Source organism: Ammodytes marinus, assembly GCF_949987685.1.
Source record: "Ammodytes marinus genome assembly, chromosome: 12".
Classification (NCBI taxonomy): Eukaryota; Metazoa; Chordata; class Actinopteri; order Uranoscopiformes; family Ammodytidae; genus Ammodytes; species Ammodytes marinus.
The window spans coordinates 11,312,540-11,336,247 of NC_137216.1; the positions used below are offsets into that span (position 1 = coordinate 11,312,540).

The 23,708-nt window shown below is 41.8% G+C and overlaps 2 protein-coding genes across 2 annotated transcripts; one reads left to right on the forward strand and one right to left on the reverse strand.

Moving 5' to 3' along the window:
- Nucleotides 1–2,231: 2,231 nt before the first annotated feature.
- On the forward strand, nucleotides 2,232–17,598 carry stk17b (serine/threonine kinase 17b (apoptosis-inducing)). Its single transcript, XM_080037750.1, has 7 exons — nucleotides 2,232–2,775; nucleotides 6,703–6,915; nucleotides 9,046–9,184; nucleotides 10,639–10,765; nucleotides 11,522–11,570; nucleotides 11,888–12,067; nucleotides 13,797–17,598. The coding sequence occupies exons 1-7, from the start codon at nucleotides 2,654–2,656 to the stop codon at nucleotides 14,056–14,058; spliced, it is 1,092 nt and encodes a 363-aa protein (XP_079893876.1). The 5' UTR covers nucleotides 2,232–2,653; the 3' UTR covers nucleotides 14,059–17,598.
- Nucleotides 14,553–23,390, reverse strand: cUnh2orf69 (chromosome Un C2orf69 homolog). The gene is made up of 3 exons (XM_080037751.1): nucleotides 22,771–23,390; nucleotides 20,566–20,804; nucleotides 14,553–19,511 (listed from the first exon to the last, which is right to left on the reverse strand). The coding sequence occupies exons 1-3, from the start codon at nucleotides 23,080–23,082 to the stop codon at nucleotides 19,034–19,036; spliced, it is 1,029 nt and encodes a 342-aa protein (XP_079893877.1). The 5' UTR covers nucleotides 23,083–23,390; the 3' UTR covers nucleotides 14,553–19,033.
- Nucleotides 23,391–23,708: the final 318 nt, after the last annotated feature.

Consider the following 23,708-nt stretch of genomic DNA (forward strand, 5'->3'; position numbering starts at 1 on the left):
TAGTAGCCTACATTATCTGCTTTTATTATTGTAAAAACAATGTTATTGGCAGTTATTAAGTATTCGGCCATTAACACATTACTGGCTGCTACAGAAGGTCCTGACCAGGTATGATGAAGATGATGTCAGGATCATTTAGCGGCCTCTAGGGCTGTATATGGATGTCGTACTTCAGAACTTTTGGCATAATACACGTCCATGCCAGGCAATAGTTTTGTCTAGGAAGCATGTGATTAGAACCTCCTCTAACTCTTTAAGTGCACGACCCAAAAGCCTGAGGACCATTTCACTCAGCCTCACACACACTTTCTTACATGAACACAGAAACACTCACAGACACACACATACTCGTTTTTCTATGGGGTGCATGCAAGATTACACCTACTGTACAGAGTCCTTTTGGAGTTAACAAGGGGGTAGAGCAGTGCTAGAAAAAGCCCCACATATGATAGGAGATGTGGAAGCAGATTATGGTATCCCAGCCCCTCCCCCCCCTCTCCCAGTCCAATACTGCATGCGGGATCTTCCCGGTGGGCTCTGTGAGCTGTGCCGGGCGGAGGCCCCTAGATGGCGTTGTGTTCTAGCTCGATATTGCATGCTGAAATAGTGCAACACACTGTCCTTACTAGCTTCTTTTGCATGAGGATATCGCTATCCATTCAGAGAAAGGGGGTGAGGGAGCTGGTTATGTTGTCACTCACTTTGAGGTATGCGGCCTTATGCTCCCTGGCACTGTCATACCTCGAGTGTTAAAAGCTCATTGGGAACAACAGGAACATAGGAATTAGGGGTTTTCTGGAAATGGACAATGTGTGAATGCAATAGTTTGTTTTTCTCTATGACAGTGTAATGGCGAGTATCTCGGCAGCATGTTTAAAAAAAAGTTGTTTCTTTCACATGTGTGTGTCTGCCTATCTTAGTAATAGGCTGATGGTTATGGTTCATCGCTCGCGAATGAGCGATGAACCAAATAGGGCTGTTTGGATTTTGTGAAACGTGAGAGCACATGTTACGTGTACCATGTGTGTTTGTCTCTTTGTATATATATATATATAATATATGTATATGTACGTCTGTCCAGTTGTGTGTGTATAAATATATATATTTTGCACCGAATGTACCAAAGGTTTGGGGCTTGCAAAGTCAACCATTAGGCCTGCTCTCTATTTCAGTCTAACTAACACTTATCCCACTTCTGGCTTCTGCCAAATCCTTACAGAGCATCACCTCATGTTTGTGGCATGGGCAACAACAACGCTTCACATTAGGATGTACACTCACTTTGGTCAGTGTGACGTTTTCCATAGTGAGGCTTTTCTGCTGCAGGAGACTGCTAGGATGGATTACTTGCTTCACATCCAAAAATGAAGACAGTCGCACCTCTCGGAGAGCCTAGTACATTTCTGACAAGGGACCCGGCTCCAGTTTTCAGAATTCCACTCTATGCAAAGCTCCTGTGTGTGTGTGTGTCTCCATTTCACCCCAATGATTGTAATAAAAGAGAAACAAATGGACATTTTTGATTGATGCATGACTCTTTCTAACCTTTTAAAAGAGATGTGTACCAGTTGAATGAGTAAAATTGTTATCGTTTTATCGTACATTTACTACATTATGAAACTATGTTTATTATGGAAACACTTAATTATCATTACGTCATTGATTAAACAATCCACTTTTAAACATCAAACCTTACCAGCCAAATGTGTATAGGCACTAGGCAGCAGGCTAAGTCAAAAGACAATATGGGGGAAAGTCTTTTAGATTCTGAGGTCAGTCTGAATCTTCCAGTGCCTTCCTCATGCTTTGCCAAATTGTGAATAAATGCAAACTTGTGCACAGTGGACAACTTTTTCAATAAGAAAAACTAAATGAAATGTTAGAAAATTAGACTCATGGTAGGCTATGTTTAAATGGTGAGAAACTAGTGACATGTCAAACGTGGTATATTGAGTCATATTTGTGAGTTGACTAAATCTTAATTTGGTTCCTCATTATGCCCTAATACATGTTTTTTTTTTTTTTTTTTTTTTAACTGTAGGCCTATTCCTTGGCAGAAATAGACATGGTTTAGCTGTATTTTTCACCATTAGATGTAGTTAGGGGTAAATGATTACTGGCTACAAACCATAGACTGTACCAGTAAAAACTGAATTTTCAAATAAAATCGACCTCGCGTTTTTCAAACACGACCATAGTGCGCATGCGCTGGGCAGTGACGTGTCCAGAAAGTGTCAAACAGGGGGATGTAAAAAATTATCGAAACGTCTCCGGATAAACTTTGTAAGCTAACGCTATTTAATAGTCGCCCGCAGCGGCAGTGTAGATAATTTCTCACTCTAACCACCGATAGCTAGGGGGTTGAAAGACTAGCTGCTCCTCTTCGGCTGAGCTGAGGAAAATAGGTTTAACTCACTTTTGAACCCTCGACATTGAGCGTCGAGCTAACTAAGTTAGCGACAGTTGAGCTAACCGGAGTCGGTAAACTGGTCAAACACGACACAGTTAGCACGGTAACCGGCTCGGCTAACACTAACATGTTTGTCATGTGAAGCTGCCTGTGGAAACGTTAGCTTAGTTGTGTAGTTCATTTCTCGTTTACTCTTCGTTCACCGCGGTATACCCAGCCAGAAGGGGCAGCTGGCAGAGGAAGATGTCTCGGAGGCGGCTGGACAGTCGCAGCGGGCTCTCCGCGGGGCTGTTGGGGGAATCCCTCACCCCTATCAGCAGCGAGCCCATGGATAGTGTGTACGAGATCACCGGAGAGCTGGGGAGGTGAGTCCCAAGGATAGGGCTGCTCTTCCGAAGTGTAACAGTACGGTTATGCACTGTAATGCTAGGATTTCAGTATAGACAGTAGTGGATTAACTGGATGTGTGCTCTGATAGCTCGTCACCACAGAATAGAGCATTATTTACAACGATACAATGCATTGATTTGCATGATGACACTAAGAACTAGGCCTATTCGAATTTTGGTAAAATCTATGCTATATATTCCATACTTGTACCAGTACCATACAGTGTAATATTGGTACATGTTAACAATAACAAATCAATGTTCAAAATCTGAGCAATTTAAAACATCACTCTGGAGTACGGGGACATACATTTGATGGGCAGTTGTCAGCATTATTCTTGTTGTTTAATTATACCGTCATTAAAGAAGCCCTCAAAATGTTATAGCCTACTCCAGCAAAGTTAAAGGACTTGTGAGAGTCCGATGAAAATAATAGTGGTCCAGATGAAAGTAGTAGAGGCGGAGATATTCTGACTTTAATATGCTAGAATGACTCATCATCAGACCGGTAACGTTTCAATACTAGTGAAACCGAGCCTTAACATTGACCTACGTTACATTGTCCCTGCTTTATCCTACTGTGGACTTTAGACATTGGTAAAGACTTGCATCTTGTTTATCTAAGCACTTACAATAATATATATTGAACTCTTTGTAAGGACTGGCTGCGCTATGATTACTGTGTTTGCACTCATGAATAGCACACATCACTGCATTTGGACTGTGGACTGCAGGCTTTCTCCACTGTAAATACAGGAGCCCTCAGTGCCATGGGACCTGCCTGAGCCATCATGTTACAGTAGGCCTTTGTCCTGTGTGTGTGTGTGTGAGTGTGAGAGAGCACTGAGCTGTGGCAACAGCTGATGGTGGACGATCGTAAGGCACCATCTGAGATGTGTCAAGTGTGATGGAAGTAACGAGTTGTGCAGTGTGTCTACTGCTGCATCATTCACATTTTGAAGGAAGAGGAAGGAAGGGAGCACATGTGAAAAGGAGACTTTACAAAGCAGAAATGGCTCAGGCCACTTCTGTTCTTGTTTGTGTGTGCTTGGTCAAAACAGGAAGTTCCGAGGTGCGGCATTTTCAAGAACATGATGAGGGCAATTCCAGTTCAGTTTCAATCTTATAAAGTAATTCCTGCTTTTAGGACAAGCCAAAGATTCAGGACCAAACCAGAGCTGTGGTTGCTGTACATGGCATTATGAAGCCAGAAACATAGATCCACAATAAAGGAGGAGTCAGCGACTCTGGAGCATGCTTGTTGTCGAAAATCACTTTTTGTCAAAATCAATGAATATCTCCTCACCAACCGCTACCTGTCTGTATGCCACTAGTTACGGTGGTGGCCCCCCTTTGTTGACATACCAGTTTACAGAGCCTACTCAGCCTAGGCCGTGTATTCACACCAGATTTTCAGCCCGCACAGAAGTAGTGGATCGTGAGGAGATATTCACTTAATTTGACATAAAGGGATTTTGATAACAAGCATTCTCCGGAATTTCTGACTCCAAGTCAGATATCTTGCTTTTCAGCTGATCATGCTACACACATGGTGTGCCCGTGTTGTTTTTCTGCCCCCATGGTATCCAACGTTTGATTAATGTAATATGTCAATATGGTGAAGATGAGTTTACGTGCCTTGAGGAGTGTTCTTGTTATTCAGCCTGTGAAAAGCAGCCTAGTGTCCTGTGTGGCTGTGCAGGAGCTTTGTGAGGAGGAGATAATGATATTGGGGATCTCTCTCTGTCTCTGTCTCTGTCTCTCTCTCTCTCTATGTCTATGTCTGTGCTTGTAGCTCAAATAGTTTTTATAAGAGAGACTATAAATCATTAAAATGAGGCATGACATGAGGTTTAAAAGGTGTGGAAATGTACCGGTCTGACGACGACTCATTCTAGGATTTTAAGGTCACTGAGAATACTGTATGTCCGCCTCGCTCACTGCTTCCATTTGGACCATTCTTTCTTTCAAGTCCTTTACCTTTGTTGGAGTACCAAATGACTGGAGTGCTCCTTTAATGACTCTATAATTAAAAGCCCAGAGTAATGACAACTACCTATCTCATGTCCCCGTACTCTTTAAGTGACATAGGGCTTGCTCAGGTAGGCAGTGTGAAAAACCAACTTATTTTTTGGCAGCCTAATCATGTGAGATATGGTGTAGTCTATGAACCCTGAATTTTAACACATGAAAGTGTGACTTCTAAAATCTCTGGGTGGTGCCACAGAGGAAAAACAGGAGAGTGTAGTGTCATTGTTCCATTCTTTAACACAAGTCCTTGTGGGTTGTTGCAAGGCTCTTATTTTGGGTCTTTTTTTTTTAGTTGGCGTCATCCTAACGTAGGCCTTGGGGAGAAGTGTTTCCATGAATTGCAATTAAACACAAATGCCAAAAGTATTTGTTTTAAGTGTGGAGAATGTAGGTGCAGTTGTTGGGACATGAGCATAACGTGATAAAGGTTTGCTTCTTCTTCAGCTAACATCTGAGGTGATAAACTTAAAACCTCAGATTCAACTCAACTCTATTTATCGGTTGGTTCTGTTACTTCTGTATTTGGCTTTTCAGACACATCGGACACTAATTCATTTTGACACTGAAATCTAGGAGCAGATGGCCACTTGTATCCTCCCAGTCACGGTGCCAGGCTATGTAGGAATGCAACAACAACACAGATGCCTTTTATCTGATGCCAGTATTTGTATAACACCATTGTGCCAATGCTGTAACCATTTACTAATAGCCTCATGTTATGTGGCTGGGAAATTATATTGATTCATACAACAATGTATGTGGTTTTATTTAGGAAAGTATTGTGGTAACATGAAAAAAGATTTTTTGTTTCTAAGTTATCATTATAAAACAGTTCCATTAATAAAACATCCTGGCTGCCATTACTTTCCACTGTAATGTGAGGAACTTGAGCTGTACAAGTTGACTGATTCTTCCATTAACATTTAGTGTGATGCATACTGACGTGGAACTTTTTCCTCTATAACCTTTATTTGTATAGTGCTTTTCAAAACAAAGTTACAGAGTGCTTTACAGAGCAGATTAAAGATGTACACAAAATCAAAGTAAAAACGGCAAGACATGTAATAAAACAACGTTTTTATAACCAGGACAAAGAATGTTAACGTATCTACAAAAGAATGTCTAGGATGGGAGTGATTTTGTAAAGAGTCTAGCAGTGGAGTATTGAATGGGTTTTAGAAGGGAGATGGCCTTTTGACTGTGTCCAGAAAAAATGGGAGTTACAGTGGTCTAGGCATGAAGTAATTTTTGCATGACTGTTTCTCAGTTGGATGAAGCATGATTGAACCATATGACATAATGAGCCAAACTAACCTGTAATATGTTAGAGATCAAAGCCACTAGTCGGATGACCTTGATATTGGACGTTTATCCGATCCGATTCCAATATCTGGGTTTCGGAAATCGGCTGATACCGATACTGTCCGTTATCATAATTATTATACATTTCCTTGTTTATGTTGATGTTATGTGTGAGGGAAGGAAAGCTTAAGCAACACAGCAATCCTAATTTAAGGAGAAACAAATGTACAAAAATGCATATAAGATATATCTTAACTGCTTTGAACTATTTGAATGCAGAAGAACATCAACTGAACTTTTGAATTGCTCAATTCTAATAGTCATGTATATATCACATAGCTATGGACTTCTTCCATAGTTCAAATAATTTAGATAAAAAAAAAATTGTTTTATTTTTTTTATCGGAGTTGTCAATCTGATATCCGATACGTGGGTTGCAGCCATATCGATTTTGCTTTTGTATTGGCCCCAACCCTACATTTAAGTGACACGTTGTTAATGAAGCTGCTCTCTGTACCGACCAAAGCGTGCACCTTTAACCACATGTCTAATCTGGTCTTCTTCCAATAGGGGGAAGTTTGCGGTGGTGAAGCGATGTGTGGAGAAGGCCACGGGGAAGGAGTTTGCTGCTAAGTTCCTGAGGAAGAGGAGGCGAGGACGGGACTGTCGGGCGGACGTGGTTCATGAGATGGCTGCCCTGGAGACGGCCAGGAACAACAGCCGGGTGGTCAACCTCTTCGCTGCCTACGAGACCGACCACGACATAGTCCTAGTGCTGGAATAGTGAGTTCACAACACATTCTGTCTGCCATTTGAAATCAAATACACAGTGCATCATATTTAATCACTTCCCACATCCTGTCTTAAAGCCCCTGTAAACCCAAATCCACAAAATCCTTCTAACTAAATATGGAGAGTGAGTTGCATGTTAGCATCTGAAAAGTGTTAGTATCAATCCAAATGAAAGATATTGTCATTTAAAGTAGCTACGAGGAACTTTTAAATATTTTTTAAAACATCCTTCGATGATCAGATATGACATGTAACAGCAAACGAGACCAGCAGTGCAATGCTATTTCTATGTAGATTATCTTAATTTCTTTGTCCGGGAACGCTCACCCATTAACAACAGCTGGTGTCGTAAAAACACTACCCCTTTTGTCCAAAGGGGCAGCTAGAATGAACACAAACGGAAAGTTCCTCGTAGCCACTTTAAGTTTGACAAACTTTACAGAAATTCTCTTTAGATGAGGTGTGCTATGCTCTGGTTCCTGTAACACAATAGGTATTTTGAACCAATCACGGCAGTTCTCTGCCTAAATGTTATAAAAAACGCTATTGCCATGGAGACCGTTTGATACAGCGACGCCCACCCAGTGCTGTCAAGCGGTCTAGTTTTATAAGTTTGATATTTATGAACATTTATTTTCAATCAGATTTTTGTAAAAACTTATTTAGCCACTGAACTTTGATATCATATATTGATTTTTTACTATTTTAGACCAGGGTTCCAGAGGCTTTAACACTGGCTAAATCCATAAACAAGCAAACACATGCGCCACCAGCAGTGTGACCCTGCACATGCCTCTTTAAGGGCAAAGTCCTGTTTGTTTCCATCTTGAGGAGTTGCAACTCTCAATGTTTTATACTTTTTTTTTTACGTAATGGTTATTCTTCCTAACAGGTTTATCAGGATTAGTTTTCAGACTGAAAAGCCCATTTAAGCCAAATTGCTGTACAGCTCCAGAGCTAAATAAGCTGAACGAACATCTTCTCGGGCATCATCATGTTCAGTCATGCTTTCCAATGTCTTATCTAGTCTGTTATGTCATTCCTCTTCTTTCTCTGTAGCATCTTAAACCAAAACTCGATGTGAGACCTAGATTACAAATAAGAAAGCAGTTGTTGTCTTCGAGAGAAACGCTTTGATTTTCCAACCACACCTGTAATACTTGTTGTCCCAACCTGAGATGTAACAGACGGCTCGACCAAATCAATGTGTTGATCTCGAGCAGCCTGCACCACTCAATAAGGCTCAATAGAAACCCATCAATGAAATAACTTGAGATTGAAATAAAACGAGAAATGGGACTTTTTTTTTTTTTTTTTAATTCCCGGTAAAGGGTTTTTACTGGGAGTTTTTTCTCAGCTGAGCTAAGGGTTTAAGGGCAGGGTGTCATATTGTATCATATATCATATTGTATGAAATGTAAAGCCCACTGAGACAAATGTATTTGTGATTTTGGGCTATACAAATAAAACTGATTTGATTTGATTTTTGATTTGACTTTGTACTGTGCAGGGCTGTGTGTCTTTGTTGACGCTCTGAGCTACAGTGCTTTAACAGTGACTAAGGGAAGGGAGGAGAAAGTTGCTTTTCTTGCTCAATCACACTTTGCCAGGGCATGTAGGATCCAAGCAGTGACCCTCCGGCTATGGGTTGGCCACTTAAACCACCAGGCAACCCATCAACACACTGTACTTCTGTGTCTCATACACACACACACACTCATGTCTCAAACTTGCCTGCTATTTTACTCAAAATAAGGCCTAAGTATTGAACTTCCTTTACAAAGGTATTGATTGCCCTTTTAAATACTTGGAGAGGGGTCGTTATGTGACAAATTAAGACTACACTTCACAAAGCTATTGTTAGAGTATGTCAATTTGAGTATATATAAATGTGAACTTTAAATACATTTTCTTTATTAAAAGTACCTTTTTAAAATGCTTCAGAATTCCCATTATATCCTCCTACTTTTGCCGGTTTGGCCTGACATGGCATTAAGTTACATTTTAAATGGCATTCAAAAGTCATAAAGTTAACTCCTTGTATTATGTATTTTAATTGTGTGCTTGTGTGTGTGTGTGTGTGTGTGTGTGTGTGTGTGTGTGTGTCCTCTCTATACCCAGTGCGGCTGGAGGAGAGATCTTCGACCACTGTGTGTCTGACGAGCTGCTGCCAGAGGCCCAGGTCACTCGTCTTATCAGGCAAACACTGGAGGGAGTCCACCACCTGCACCAGAGCAACCTGGTGCACCTAGATCTCAAGGTCTGCACACACAAACACACATACACACACACACACACACACACACACACACACACACACACACACACACACACACACACACACACAGAAAATCACATGCATGAGTGTAGCTGCAGCTGAGGGAATCTATATTTACATGTTGACTGGCTTTGCTTCACCACAAACTTCCCCCTTAAGTGCTTGCTTGTGTTTCCCGTCTCTAAGGCAGTTGTGAACTCAAAAGCCCAATTTCCTATTTTCATGCCACATTTAAGCCCAGAACTGTTATTACAGGTGGTGACAGAACCCTGCAGCACACTGTACAATCAGTGATTTTCACACTTTTTTACTGCAACATCGACCCCAGGCTGTGAAATGAAGGGTTTGTTATGCGGCCACAGTTATGGGTGGCTTACCCTGCTTAAGACATTCACAGTAATACCAATGTGCATTTTAGTGCCGCTTGGAATTTTCAGTTTTCATCAAAACAATCACATGGTGAATGTTTTCAATGCATAGAAGTAGATTTTGTGGGGATCAGGGGACAGGTCCCACTCAATATTTAGAGGTGGCAATGCAGACAGTGTAGTAATGTAGGTGGCTAGATAGTAAGCCTGTTAACCCCAATACCTTCCACTTTCATACCTTCAGGGTTTCTGAACTAGATTGTGTCAAGTGTCTCAGGATGCACGCCATCATTATCTTGTTTCTAACCTTTGCATTAAGTTACAGTTTAGATAACTTGCTAATGTTAGCTAGCTGCTGATAGCACACCCTTTTCTTTTCCAATGTTGGCTTGGCATTTCATTACCAATGTAAAATGTCATGTTAGCTTTGACACTGGTGCAGGAGCAGTGAGACATGATCCTAAAAAGAACACATCCCAATATATTTGATTTGTTTTAAATTTGGAGAAAGTTTTTTACAATACGGGAGAATAGATATTTGAAAGCCATACAGAATACTTGAGAGCTTGGCTGCATGACATTGGACATTCCATTGTATTTATGTCACCGGGAACCTGAATGTAGTCTTTTCCTTTAAGACATTTCCACCATTGTTAATGCAGAAAAGAGAAAAGGCACATTTGTACAGAATGCAGGAAATTAAGTGTTAAGACTCAAAACTAAATTTAGCACGGAGTGAAATTTTCAGCTTCCATACAAAACAGATGGTATGATTTGGGGGTTGGGGGGAATCACATACTGTATGCCCTCAATGCCTCTTTCATAGAAGTGTTCAGGCAGTGTCATAAGCTGAATTTTCTGTTCCGCACTTCAACAAATATTCATGTTAAAGTTCCTCACAGAAAAGGTGAACGCCTCGCCCTCGGGCCACACCGTTACTGAGTCAGTGTTGAAAAGAGGGAGAGTTATGATTTACGATTTAATATAAAAAAGTTTTGTGTTCAAAGTGCGTCTTATCTTTCTTTCTCTCCCTAACCCGTTTCACCTTCTGTGTTTCTGTTTCCTCAGCCTCAGAACATTCTCCTGACCAGCCTTTCCCCTCCAGGAGACATAAAGATCGTAGACTTTGGCCTGGCACGCAGGCTGGGCGCGGTCGGGGAGCTGCGAGAGATTCTTGGCACACCTGAATACGTGGGTAAGGAAGATGTTCGTAAAAAAAACAGGCTTTAATTACTCCTCCAAGAAGTCAGACAGGATGTCACCTGCAAAAACCACATGCAAGTTTGTAACAGTCAGGGGGAAAAACTCCTGGAGCCAAAAAAGATATCCTCCTGTGTAATGCTAATAGAAATGTCTCTGGAAGGCCTCGGAGGCATGGACCTAAAACACAACCCCACTATCACGCACGCACGCATTTAACACACACACACACACTTGCACGCACGCACACATACACTCACCTACACAACCATGTTCTGGAGCCCGACGCAAATCAGAGGGTTCTTTTTCTGATTAAATCATTAACTTAGTTCAAGCGATTTATTGATTTAAGTTTGTTTTGTTATTATTTAGAAATAGTTTTATTGCTTACGGTACAAAAATATAGCCTGCTACGGTCGGAATTTCCTACATCGCATCGGTCACTATGTAGCTCTATGGCCAAAATACAAAGTTCCCTTCCCTCAACATACATTCAAAGTCATGTGGAAAAATATTCCCTTTTTTTGAAGGAGTAATATGTAACTGTGTGTAGATGTCTGTGAGCGGATTGATATGACTAGGTCTATGTTACCCAGAGCAACACTGAATTATCCTTAACAGCGGTCATTATCAAGAAATAACGGACTTTGGAATGCTGTGATTGACCAATCAGAACGCAGCATTTATGAGTGCTGTGTAATAATAGTGGTATAATACTGACACCTGTCTTCTTCCCTCCTGCTTGGTTCAGCTCCAGAGATCCTGAACTATGAGCCCATCACAACAGCGACTGACCTCTGGTGAGTCCATTCCTCCATAACTGAAAGTTCACTTTGGATCAGCTGTATAATGATTGGGATGGTTTCTAAATGTAAATGAAAGCTAAATTAAAAGCCACAAACCACAAAGTAGCTGTGTGCTATATTAATATAATAGCTGTTTACAGGTTTGGGTAATTATCTAAATAGTCACCTTTGTTCTCACTTCAACTGGCCAAAATGATGATAATAGGACTTATAGAATCACTTAGTAAATGTGGTATTACTTATGTTTTGACTGTCCCTCATCCGTGTGTGTGTGTGTGTGTGTGTGTGTGTGTGTGTGTGTGTGCCTCTAGGAGTGTGGGCGTCATCACCTACATGCTGGTGACGGGCGAGTCACCGTTTGTGGGCGACGACAAACAGGAGACGTACCTGAACGTGTCCCAGGTCAACGTGGACTACAGCCTGGACGCCTTCTCCAGAGTGTCTGAGCTGGCTGTGGACTTCATCCGCAACCTGCTGCTCAAAGTGCCAGAGTGAGTACACACCATAGATAGTATATAAAATGGATGTAGCACCCGGGCTGACCTCAGTTATTCCAACTGCATCCAATCGTCCTGGCCAATGCACGTCGCCATCTTGTCAGATTTTTACTCCGCCTCATTTCCTCGTACTGAAAAATGTATATGACGTCGGGGGGAGGGAGATACGCCCATCTAGCTGACGTATACCTCCGAGGCGAAGTGAGGGACAGCGGGCGGCTAGCTGTCACTTAAGAGGCCGTGCCCCTAATTATTCGTACATTTTAACCTCCAATAGTGGAAACTAGCGTAATCCAAAGAAATTCACCCCACTCAGTGTTGTCATGGAGATATGACCTAAACATATAGACTAGCATGTTTTTTTGGACCAGGCCATAAATAGGTTTAATAATGCTGTGAAAACGGCCTATTTAACGTGGGAGTCAACCAGAAATTGCTCTGTTTTGGTACCACCTCGTAGTGGCCACTCGGTGAACTAAAATGTGTCACTTCCACATTGGATGCTGGTAGAACTCGCTGTGGTTGGGGCTTGGTACACACACACGCACACGCACACGCACACGCACACGCACACACACACACCACATGAGATTCAATATGCCGGTTGCCATGTCAACAGGGACTGAGTTTACAAAACAGACAAATATGTTAAACCCCTCACCAATAAACACATAATTAATTCAAATGAAAGCCCAACACAGGTCAATACGTAAGTAAGTCATCATAAAAGCATACAATGATTGTAGAATAAAAACTACCAGCACATCATAAACCGCACTGAGACGATGTGTTTGGAATGGATGAGAGATTATTTTCCACGAGGCGAGCCAGCCGTCATGCGATATTTCATTTTAGACCCATCCTGCTCCAGTGTGAAGAATTCAGCCTTGCCACACTACACAGTGAACGGCCAATATGAGCAATAAGCTTACAGATTGTTATCTACCTACAAAGGAATATATTGATTTAAATTATTTATAAATCTTTTCTTAACCTTCTGCTTTATCAGAAATCCTGACATACAAAATGGGGCCTGTTCATGAAACTACATTGTGAGGAGATTTTCTTAAAGTTATACAGTAACCAATGAAAAGTCCAGAATCTTTAGATAATTGACAAACTATCATTTCTAATTAAAGGTAGCGTCAGTGATTCTGGAGAACACTTGTCGAAATCACTTTTTTTTTGTCAAAATCTGTGACTATCTCCTCACGATCCCCTACCTGTCTGTACTGACTGCGCTGGAAACAAATCTGGTGTTAATACACAACCTAGGCTCTGTAAACGGGTATGTACACCAAGGGGAGCAGGCAACATACCAATGTACAGAGCCTGTACATTACTGACACAGGTGGCGGATCGTGAGGAGGTATTCACTGATTTGGACAAAACGTTATTTCGACAACAAGCGTTCTACAGAACCGTTGACTCCACATTTTAAAATAGCACACCTTAGCGGTCTCTAGCTTGTTAAATATGCAGAGTTGATCTTTCCCTTGTCATATCAAACAAAACCTGTTTATACAAAACAAGCCATTTAACGACGTCACCTGTGGCTTAGAATATTCGGATTGTCTTTCTTTTTTTTTCTTCTTTTTTTCTTCCAATGATTTATAGACCAAATATTAATGGTGTATTCCCTCAGAATAAGCACTGAAATCATAAAATCATCAGATTTGTGAGTGTGAGTTTGTGTCCATTGTGTTTCATTGTGAACCGTTAGGGACCGGCCCAGTGCTGCAGAGTGTATGAGTCATCCCTGGCTGTGGCAACCGGGCCTGTATCTGAGCCCTGACCCGGCCCACTCCACCTCCACCACCTCCTCCTCCTCCACAGGCCGCAGCAGAGAGAGGAGCTGTGGCAAGTGGGCCGCGCCGCCAGAGGACCCAGAAGACAAGGAGAACTTCCTGGACTCTCCACACAGCCACGTCAAGCGCATTCGCCTGGACGAGGACACGTCGGCACCTGGAGACGGTGACTTTTGAAAGAGCACCAAATTCATAATTCAATTCATGTTTGTGTGTGTGTTTTTTTTTGTTGGGGTGGGGTGGGGTGGGGGACATCTTCCTCTTAAACATTTAAAAAGATTTTAACAGCTGTCTGGTCTGCTGGCCCACCCACTCAGAAAAGTACTTGCTGTTGTAGGTTTTTGTGATTTCTATTCCACTAATTTGCTTACATTCCAACATCCAACCCACTCAGACCAAAGATAACAAGCAACCATTTTTTTAATGATCCATCACTGATCCATCGCTGTTTTAAAAAGAAGAAAAGTGTGAAAATTTGTACATGAATTCTCAATGAATGCTGTGTGTGTGTGCAACCTAAAGTATTTAATACCTTTTCTATGTTCAGATCTCTTGCTATTTTTCAAAGGGCTGCGTAAAAACCCACTCTTGTGTTTAGTGCCTAGCTGTACTGATGAGGGCTAGTGTGTGGAGGCATCTATGCAATACTTCTCTCATGCATTTTAAATATATATATATATATTCTCAAGAAACCTTTTAGAGAAGTAAGCGGCGCCCTGCCTTAAAGTGGGAAGTCAAGTGTTCTTAGTCACCAGCCCCACTATGTTTGATATGGAGATGAGCAGCGCTGCAATCAGGAAGTGTGATAATGTCCTTATTTTACATGAAGATAACTGGGTGTGTCTAGCCTCAAGACTGTGAGGCCCTTGAATACATTTCACGTCACTATTTCTAACTGAAAGTTCATCAAATATGTCTATCGTCTTACCACCTGCAATGATGTGTAAAACCAGGATGCACTTTGTCTTTAGAAACAACCAGCAGAGAAAGCCACACATAAGAAGATGACATTCCTTATACGTTTGTTTTTTTCTTCAAAGTCTTACTTTTCATTTTCTCCATGTTTGCATTAGCGTAATAATTGAGCTCAGGGTTTCAGATAAAACGTAATTGTATTAACTCCCCAACGCCAGCATAGCCACCTTTTAATTATGTGATTCATGGAACATTTTCTAGAGGAAACGGTTTTGACAAAGGTTTTGAAGTGAGATAAAATAAAACAGGTATTCATCCTTCCGCAGTGACACACAAACTTCCAACTAACTAACGGCCGAAGAATCCACTGACTCATGCCACGCCCGCACTTACTCAAAAGCATTTCCTCTGCCAGCCGCGAGTTCCTCTTTGCAGAGAAACGCGACTTTTAGCACTTACATCACCAGCACGCGTAAAACTGAACCGATGACCTGTCCTCTGAAAGTGTGTACTGTATTGTTTTGAGGTTGGCCAATCCCTCACCCAAAAGCCATCCGCTGTATGCTTTCCATTCTAAAAGCTGCTCCTCCAGTCATCCTCCAGTCATATATACAGTATACCTGTTCTCATCTCAGGGCATTGCTGCTCACTCTCTCTGCTCACCTATGTTGTGTATTCTTAATGTTTTTTTTTCTTAATGGCCTATTCTTATTATTTATGTGCTGGACTTGTACTTTATATTTTTGATGTAAATAATGTGTCTTATAAGGAAGTGTTTGAGATTACGGCGGGTGATTTAGGATGATTAATTAAGGTGTTATTTAAAATTTAAAAAGCAAACGATGCTGTCGAGGTTGTCAAGCGTCATGAGTTTCCGCGTGGAGACGTTTTGACTGCAGGGGGTTGTGAAGACGAAAGAAAGGAGGAGTTTTTAAGATGGATTTGATGGGAGGTGAAGAGAAGGTGGTAATGGAGAGATTAGCCAGGAGAAAGGAAGGAGGAAATACGTTGGAATTGGATATGTGTCTTGAAAGAAGAACCTAAAGGAATAGTTTGCAGTTTTTTGGGTCAAATGAGTTAAATGTGTATTTCCCAAAATGTGGAACTATTCCTTTAAGTTGTGTTGTAGAGTGTTGAGCTAGGTTGGTATGAAAGGCTTTTCTGTTCGATGAGAAAGTGGGAAAGATGATTTCAGTGTTTGGTTGAGAAAGAGATGGATGTTTGAAGCGCTGTACACGAGAAACATAAGGTGCTATCGATTCACAGCACTCACCATCTTCTGTTAAAGTGGGACTTGGGGCCGGGGGGGGGGGGCGAGACACTGCAGGTGAACAGTGTAACATTTTTAACTAATCGATATCATCATGAAACATTGCCATTTGATAGCTTACATTTAAAACTATTCTTTTTTTTGTACTACACATTTTTTCCGAAATTTTTGAATAAATATGCAAATTTGGCAATAACCTACGTACGTTTTACGCTTTTTTTTCATATTATAAATAAAACAAATACTATGTATAGGTCTTAAAAATGCATTTTCAGCATGTTTTTAAGAAGAACATCTATCATAAATCCGACAATTAACAAGATATGAACAAATTCTCCTTTAAATTGCCTGCAGTGTCTCATCTTAAAGTGCGTTGATGGCGACTGATTGCTCTTAACCTCCAGTGAAACGTTCCTCTTTGTGTTGTGTGAGGTCGTGCCAAACTGAAAATAAGAGCACATTGTGTGTGTTTTTGACTGTTGTTGTTGTTGTCGTCGCCAGCTGGTACAATGGCCTTTGTGTGGGGAGGAGGGCGACTCCAGCCACGGCCACACTCTCATCCGTAATGCTGTCATGCTTCAAAACTGGAACACCACACTGTAATAAAAAAAAAAGCAATTATTTCATCTCAAGTGATTTGACTGGAACTTGTTATAAGACATTTCAGCTAGCAGGCTTATCTGCTGCTTGTTATTTTGTACGGTGTCTCCTTTCCTACTGTATAAGGAAATAAGCTTGAATCTTACTTTCATCTCATCGGAGATTAAAGTATTATCTCTGCGTTTTTTTCTCTTAATACCTGACCAAACGGGTGACAGTGTCTTGAAATAAATCTTGATTCAGGCGGAAGTGATGTGACTTGATACAGGACGTTTCGCCGCTCTAGCTCAGCTTGTATAGAAACACTTCCTCTTTGCTGCAGCATCTGTAAATAGCAGACTTTTTAACAGTGGACCAGCACGTTTTACCTCGAGGAAACACAGATTGGTTTAGCAGCAAAGTGATGAAATTGCTCTCAACGGGTGGGACAAAGTGTCTAGTGTCCGCTGGCATAGTCTCTCACTCTCGCATTACTCTATGCTGTGGTGTAGATTGTGTTATTTTGTACAGCAGATTGTGTACTGTAATCTCCAGCAGCTAGTCCCCTGGCCTCCCTCCCTCATTGTGTGAGCGGGAGGCGCTCAGCTGGCACACACACACACCGTGCTAACTCCAGCAGCTGAGCACCAGTACACGTCAGGCCACTGATGATGTCACCACCATACATTCCTTGTTTGTTCCATGTGACTGAAGGATGCTGTAGATCAGGGTCAAACCAGACACAAGCACAGGCAAATAAATGTCCAAGAGATGTATGTTTATTTTGCATTTTATATATATATTGTTTTTTAATGTATGAGCATTCTGATTGCATCTGAAATGACAAAAAAAAAGAAAATACATAATCCGTATTGTATTCTGATCAACTGCAAGCTAATATATGTAAGCATCAAAAACAAACTGAAAACGCTCATTAAAGGTTGTAGAAAATATCTGAATATGTCTTTTGTTGTCGTCTTTGAGTTGAACCAGTGTGGAACAGTTTGCTTCTTCCACACTGCTGCCACCTGCTGATTCAACAGAGCTCGATATCTCTCCAGCCTTGGTTAACATTCACAAGACAACTTAGCATGGTGACAATGTTAACCGATTGGCAAGCAGGTGATATCATATAGTGCATGTTACCTCAGTGTGCACTTGGGTATCACATTTAAAGAGGTTCATCTCCTCCTAAAAGACTCGGGGTTTTTAAACAGCAAACAGTAAACATAATGGAATGATCTGAAGTTACATTCAGCAAGATGAGTTGCAGCCATCAGCGGAGTGCAAAGATGCTATTAAAGCTCACATAGAGATCATACAGACTACAATACATGCTGCAACATCACTTCGAAACTAGCAGCTATGCGCATCGTTACATTGCAATAAACAAAAAGTATAAATGCATTTCTGACACCAAGGGGAAAACAATTATTGAACAGAAAATCAAAACATGTCAAAGAATGTTAATATTAAGTTTAAAAAATGTATTCTTATTTGAAAACCGCAGTTGTGACATCAAGCTCCACCTTATCTTTATCAACTGAACAAAAATCACTAACTATTTGTTTCAAAAAAGATCATGTGATATGCTGGAACACTCCAGTAAAAAAGGGGTTGACAAATGATTGGTGGACACTCCATAACTGGGATCAACCTGAAGGAATGACAACACTCTCTAAATAAGAACATTCTTGTGTCTTAAACGTAGCTGAACACAAGAACAGGTACAAAAATGATGTGATCAGCTTAACATACATTCAATTTCAACTGAAACCCATGGCACAAATTCAAATAAGTCACAATATTACACTTTAACTTATACGCCATAAAAGATAGAAATCCCCTCACATTTAACTGAAACAATATGAGGTCTGTTATGTTTAGCCTAAAAGAAAAAATAAATTCCTGCATATTCCTACGCGGGGAAGAGGCCGCTGCGTCATTCAAATTTCGGATCAAGTGCATTTAGCCGTGGAAAGTACACCACACCAGCGTCTGTGACATGCTCCAAACTCTGAGCCCTTGAATCACAGAACAATGAGGTAAGAGAAGCAGGTAAGACACTCACTCTGTATTAATAAATAAAGCGCTCGGTTAAAGGTCGAGTCAGCGACTCTGTCGAACGCGTGTCCGAATCAGTGAATATCTCACAATCCATTATCTGTCCGTACTGTGTACCTGTAATCTGGTATGTTAACAAAGGGGGCCACCGTAGCTAGCAACATACCCGTTTACAGAGCCTAGGCTGTGTATCAACACTGGATCTTTTTCCAGCGCACACAGTAAAGACAGGTAGGTAGCGGAGATATTCACTGATTTTGACAGTATCACTGACTATACCGTTTAAACTTGGGCAATCAGCTCACAACCCCTTTAAAGATAAACTCAGAACTCCTGGATGACCCTGAAGTGGTTGTGGATGGAGGGGGGCTCATCCTCAAAGTGCAGCTTCTTACTGGGACAGGCTCCGCACTCCTCCAGGGTCTGGAGGAAGCGTGCATGCTCCCGGCCCACCCAGGCCCGCATGGGGTCACACACCTCGTAGGGGGTGACGTGGGCGTGGAGGGACACTCCGCTGGAGGCCAGTTCCTTCAGCACCTGCTTGTCTGTCACCCAGGTCTCACTGCCTCCCGGATGGCCTCCGTCCAGCCAGTACATGTCAGAGATGCACTGGACGAAGGGGGACATGTTGGGGTCTGCGCGGGCCCCGCCCAGCTCGTACACCATCTGGTTGAGCACCACGCAGCCTTTGCTGAAGCCCACCAGCGCCAGGGAGAAGCCAGAGGGGATGCCGTCAGCGCCCCCCTGGGGCTGGAGGGGGGAAGGGAGGTCGGCCCGCTCCATCCCGTGGCTCAGCAGGGCCCTGCATTCACAAATGTTCAGTCAGGGAAAGGACGGCAACTTAAAAGGTGAGCTATGTTACTCTGGGTGTGTCAGAGAAGTTCATATTTTCCATATTCTGTATATTCTCATAACTGAATATACAAGCTTTCCTCACAGGAAACTTGGATCACTAGAACCCTTTGAAGTAAGAAAGCTACCTTAAAAGTAAGTGTTTAACCGTCGTTGTTGTTTACAGCAGCAAGGCCCACAGTTTTGTTTGTCATATTCTAGTCTTTATGTTTGGTTCCAGGTGTCTCAAAATAATTTTGTTTTGATTTATGATAGAATTATTCAATACTAAGAATAAAATTGAGTAAACATGTTTAAACTAACTGCAGGCTCTGCAAATGTAAACAAATCCCCCTCCTATGAAACTGCATAGTGCACCTTTTAAAGAAATAGTTCAACATCTTTTCTTTTTATCTTGTTGCCTCACTCTCGGGTTAAAGACAAAGCAGTATGTATTTGATTTTTAATTACAGAAAGTGCAAATAATATTGAGCGCAACATAACTTGGTAAATCCCAAAGTCCCAGAATGCACACGGGCGTGTTCTGTGACATTGTAAAGTTTATCTTCTGACTGTCGGGAAAGAGAGGCTAACGCTACCTGTATTTGAGCTAAGCTAAAATAGCGATGAGCAACCTTTGCCCATTTCCTCTTCAAAAATCCATGCAAATTTAAAGGAATGGTTTATGTTGCCTTGTGTTGAACCTGAGAGTAATGAAATAGGCTAAAAATAAAAAGCAGCAAGTAAACACTTATTTAGTCATTCTTTGGCATTTATTTTCATGATTTCTGAGACCGTGGCACATTACATTATGCTGAGGTCATTACTGCGGATGCACCAAGAATTCAGACAGCAACCACTGAAAACTTTATTCACCACACTCTGTAAATAACAATTACAGCGTGAGGTGTATAAAGTTCAACATGTAAATGTCAGTGTTAAAGGTTAAAAGGAGACACAATAAACATTTGTTATGAGTCCCAGTGATTCAGTTGCTGTTTGAAAATGATGAAAAAGCCCCAAACCTGAGATGGTGAAAGGCTCCAAAGTCCCGTGAGTACAGGGAGTGCTCCGGTGCCCCGAACATGTTGCTCTCCACAAAGTGTTGGTAGGAGCTGAACTTGTGCAGGTACATGCGCGAGGCTCGGACCACCCACACGTGTCTGTCAGGGAAACGGCGGCCCAGTGTGAGGGCCACCTGCTCCAGACTCCAGCACAGCCACTGGGCCCCTTCAGGCTGGACAGACATCTCTTCCTGGAAGTTCTAAACAAACAACACACACATACAACTTAAAGTGTGGGACATCAATCAACTAATCTTAAATAAAAAATCATCCCAACCATTCTAAAATTCAAAGACGTTTCCAAAAAATAACTCATTTACTCCACTGGTGACTCAAACAGATTGTGTCCTGATGAGAGCCGTGGTGAGAGTGGGACTGAAAGCGTCACACACATTAATGTGATTAGTTCCATCAGCAGCATCTTGTCAGTGTGTGCTGTCAGGCCGTGTGGTCGCGGTGAGTGGACACAATGACCTCATTCACTTTGTTTACGTGGGACAGCACCCCGCACATACGAACCACTACTGGCAAATAGCAGCAGACTGTGGGAATATTAACACTTGTTTAGGATTGCAGAGAGAGACCACAAATAGAGGAGCTGGCCAGTGGCCACTCAAAATGCTGTTAGAATGGAAGACAAATAGGTGGTGTTTCATCTTATTTTACGCCTCCATATTTTTTGAAACCTGATATGTTAGTGCCCCAGAAACAGAAAGCCTTTAAGACAGTTTTGCATAATCTGACAGAATAATCTGGCAGCCGCAGCAATTAGAGGTTTGGCACAGGCTGAAGGGACACGGCCATGTTTGTTCTTTAATACTCTGACTACACACATGTTCAGAATCACTCTGCTACTCAGCTGCAAAAGCATTAAAGGTGGAGTCAGCAATCTGGATAATGCTTGTTGCCAATCACTTTTTTTCAAAATCAGTGAATATCTCCTCACAATCCCCTTCCTTTCCGTACTGAGTGCTCTGAAAAAAGGCTTGTGTTCCTACACAGCCTAGGCTCTGTAAACTGGTATATAAACAAAGGGCCCCACCTTAGCTAACTGCACAACAAGCCTGTTTACACACTACACAGCCATTTTTTTTCAGCACACACACAGTATGGACAGGCTAGCGCTTTGTTATGCGGTTATATCTCGGTTATCAACTGAAAGCATTGACAATTAATTGATTAAATACAGTATTAATTATGTTCCATAAATTATGTTGTGAATGTTTCTTTCTTCATTTAGAAATGGGAATATAAGGTGGTGTTGTCTGGTCATCAGCCATTCAAAATAACTATGTTACTTTGTCAAATCCCCCTTTGCTTATACCACTCACAACAGATGGTGGCAATAAAACACAAACAGGAAGTGCCCATATCTCTGCCGCCCAATCAGGATCCATTATTCTGTGCAGGTAGACATGTTGTCATTATACATGTGCGAACACTGGCTCTTCTTCCAGTTAAATGTTGTGACTTGCTCCTGACCATGGGCAGCCTTGTTCACTGATGAATTCCTTCCAATATAAATAAACTGAACTTGATATCAATGTTGCAAAGGACAAGTGTGACGGGGTCAAATATCTGCCCTCATATTAGAAAACCTCTCTCAGACCAACTGATTTCAGTCTGCTGCTTCATTTCCAAGTTGCAGTGTTGTTAATGATTAGTGTAGAAAGAGCTGGAACCTGCTGTGAAACAATCATGTGTAGTGGGTTTGTTTTGTGAAAAAAAAAAAAAAGATAAAAAATGTGTCATACTTTCGACTTTTTATCTCATGATTATGACTTTGCATTTCATAATGGAAACTTTCTATCTTATGCTTATGACTTTGAATCTCATAAATATGACTTACGGTTACCCATGGGGATATTTTCACTATCTAGGCATAGTTTTATTATTCTTTTACTGGCGTTAACGGGTGTGACATACTGCGTGCTGTAAATCTAGCTCTGCAAACCTTTCACACACTATACATGTCACATGGCATTGATTTAACAGAGGCCGCACACCTAGTGTGGGTGTGGGGTGTGTCAGTACATTGGAATACTATCACAAGCCACCTGAGTCAGTAACAACTGTCAGTGAGTGACTCAAATTATTAAATGAGTCCAGGCATCAGGTGTCCTAGGATGACCCCTCCCTGATCAATAGACCCTCCATCACACTCACCTGTATGTCCCCGTGGAAAAACACGACATGCCTGTTGTTACGGCTCTCCTCCTTTGGTTCTGGGTGGGTCTGACCGTCTGTATCAGGCCGGAGGAGCAGCAGGTCGTTGACTCTGCTGGGGTCGTATCCAGGGCTTCCAGGCACAGCGAGCAGCTTGTGGAGCCTCTCTCGTGGGCTCCCAGCGCTTTCATCCCGACTGGATGACGCATGCAGCCCGCAAACCTCGGAGGATGTCGTCGCTGCCACGGAGGTCATCGTTTTGGCCACAGTTACCAGAGTGAATCCCACCGTAACTGCACGGGCGGTTAGCATGGGCTGTATAATAAGTTAATGATTTGGCGTTTTCCTCTCAACGCAGTCGCTTCATGTCGATGCTGTCAGCTAGCTTCCCTGCTGTGAATAGGATAGCTGTGTCTGCTAGCAACAACACAGCATCGCATTATCTGGAAGCTAACATCAAAACACGGAGCCTGGAAGTGGCTGAAATACTTATCATTGCACAATGTATTCTATCCGTCGTCTGTCACACTATGCAGCAGTTTCAGAAGAAACTCTTTACTATTTATTTATTTCTATCTAGAGTTCTCAGTCTTTGTTTGTCCACGAAGAGGCGCTGTTTATCCAAAACCCACTAATCAGCCATGACTACGGTCGCGTGCCAAACACCAGATAAAACCATTAGCACTACTGCGCATGTCTTTTTTTCGAGTTGAGATCATGAGCTCCTCTGTACTTCCGTTTTTGACTGGTAGGTTAACCCATGGACCTATAAGGAAACCACACCGTCCAGTGGTCCGTCCAGTAAGGACCGACAGACAAATGATATGAATAAATTCAAATTACACTAAACACTGCATTCTTGAATAAATATAAGAAACATTTAATTTAAAAGTATATACATTATTATACGATGAAACAGAAAAAATATGTAAATTATA

Bases quoted from the DNA above. Each gene is read 5' to 3' on its own strand.
- stk17b (XM_080037750.1), top strand. From the start codon at position 2,654: ATGTCTCGGAGGCGGCTGGACAGTCGCAGCGGGCTCTCCGCGGGGCTG. The intron at 2,776-6,702 runs GTGAGTCCCAAG...TTCTTCCAATAG, and splicing joins ATCACCGGAGAGCTGGGGAG to GGGGAAGTTTGCGGTGGTGA. The intron at 6,916-9,045 runs GTGAGTTCACAA...CTCTATACCCAG, and splicing joins ATAGTCCTAGTGCTGGAATA to TGCGGCTGGAGGAGAGATCT.
- cUnh2orf69 (XM_080037751.1), bottom strand. From the start codon at position 23,082: ATGCTAACCGCCCGTGCAGTTACGGTGGGATTCACTCTGGTAACTGTG. The intron at 20,805-22,770 runs GTGAGTGTGATG...TTGTTTGTTTAG, and splicing joins TTTTCCACGGGGACATACAG to AACTTCCAGGAAGAGATGTC. The intron at 19,512-20,565 runs GTTTGGGGCTTT...TTGTGAATGCAG, and splicing joins GGAGCCTTTCACCATCTCAG to GGCCCTGCTGAGCCACGGGA.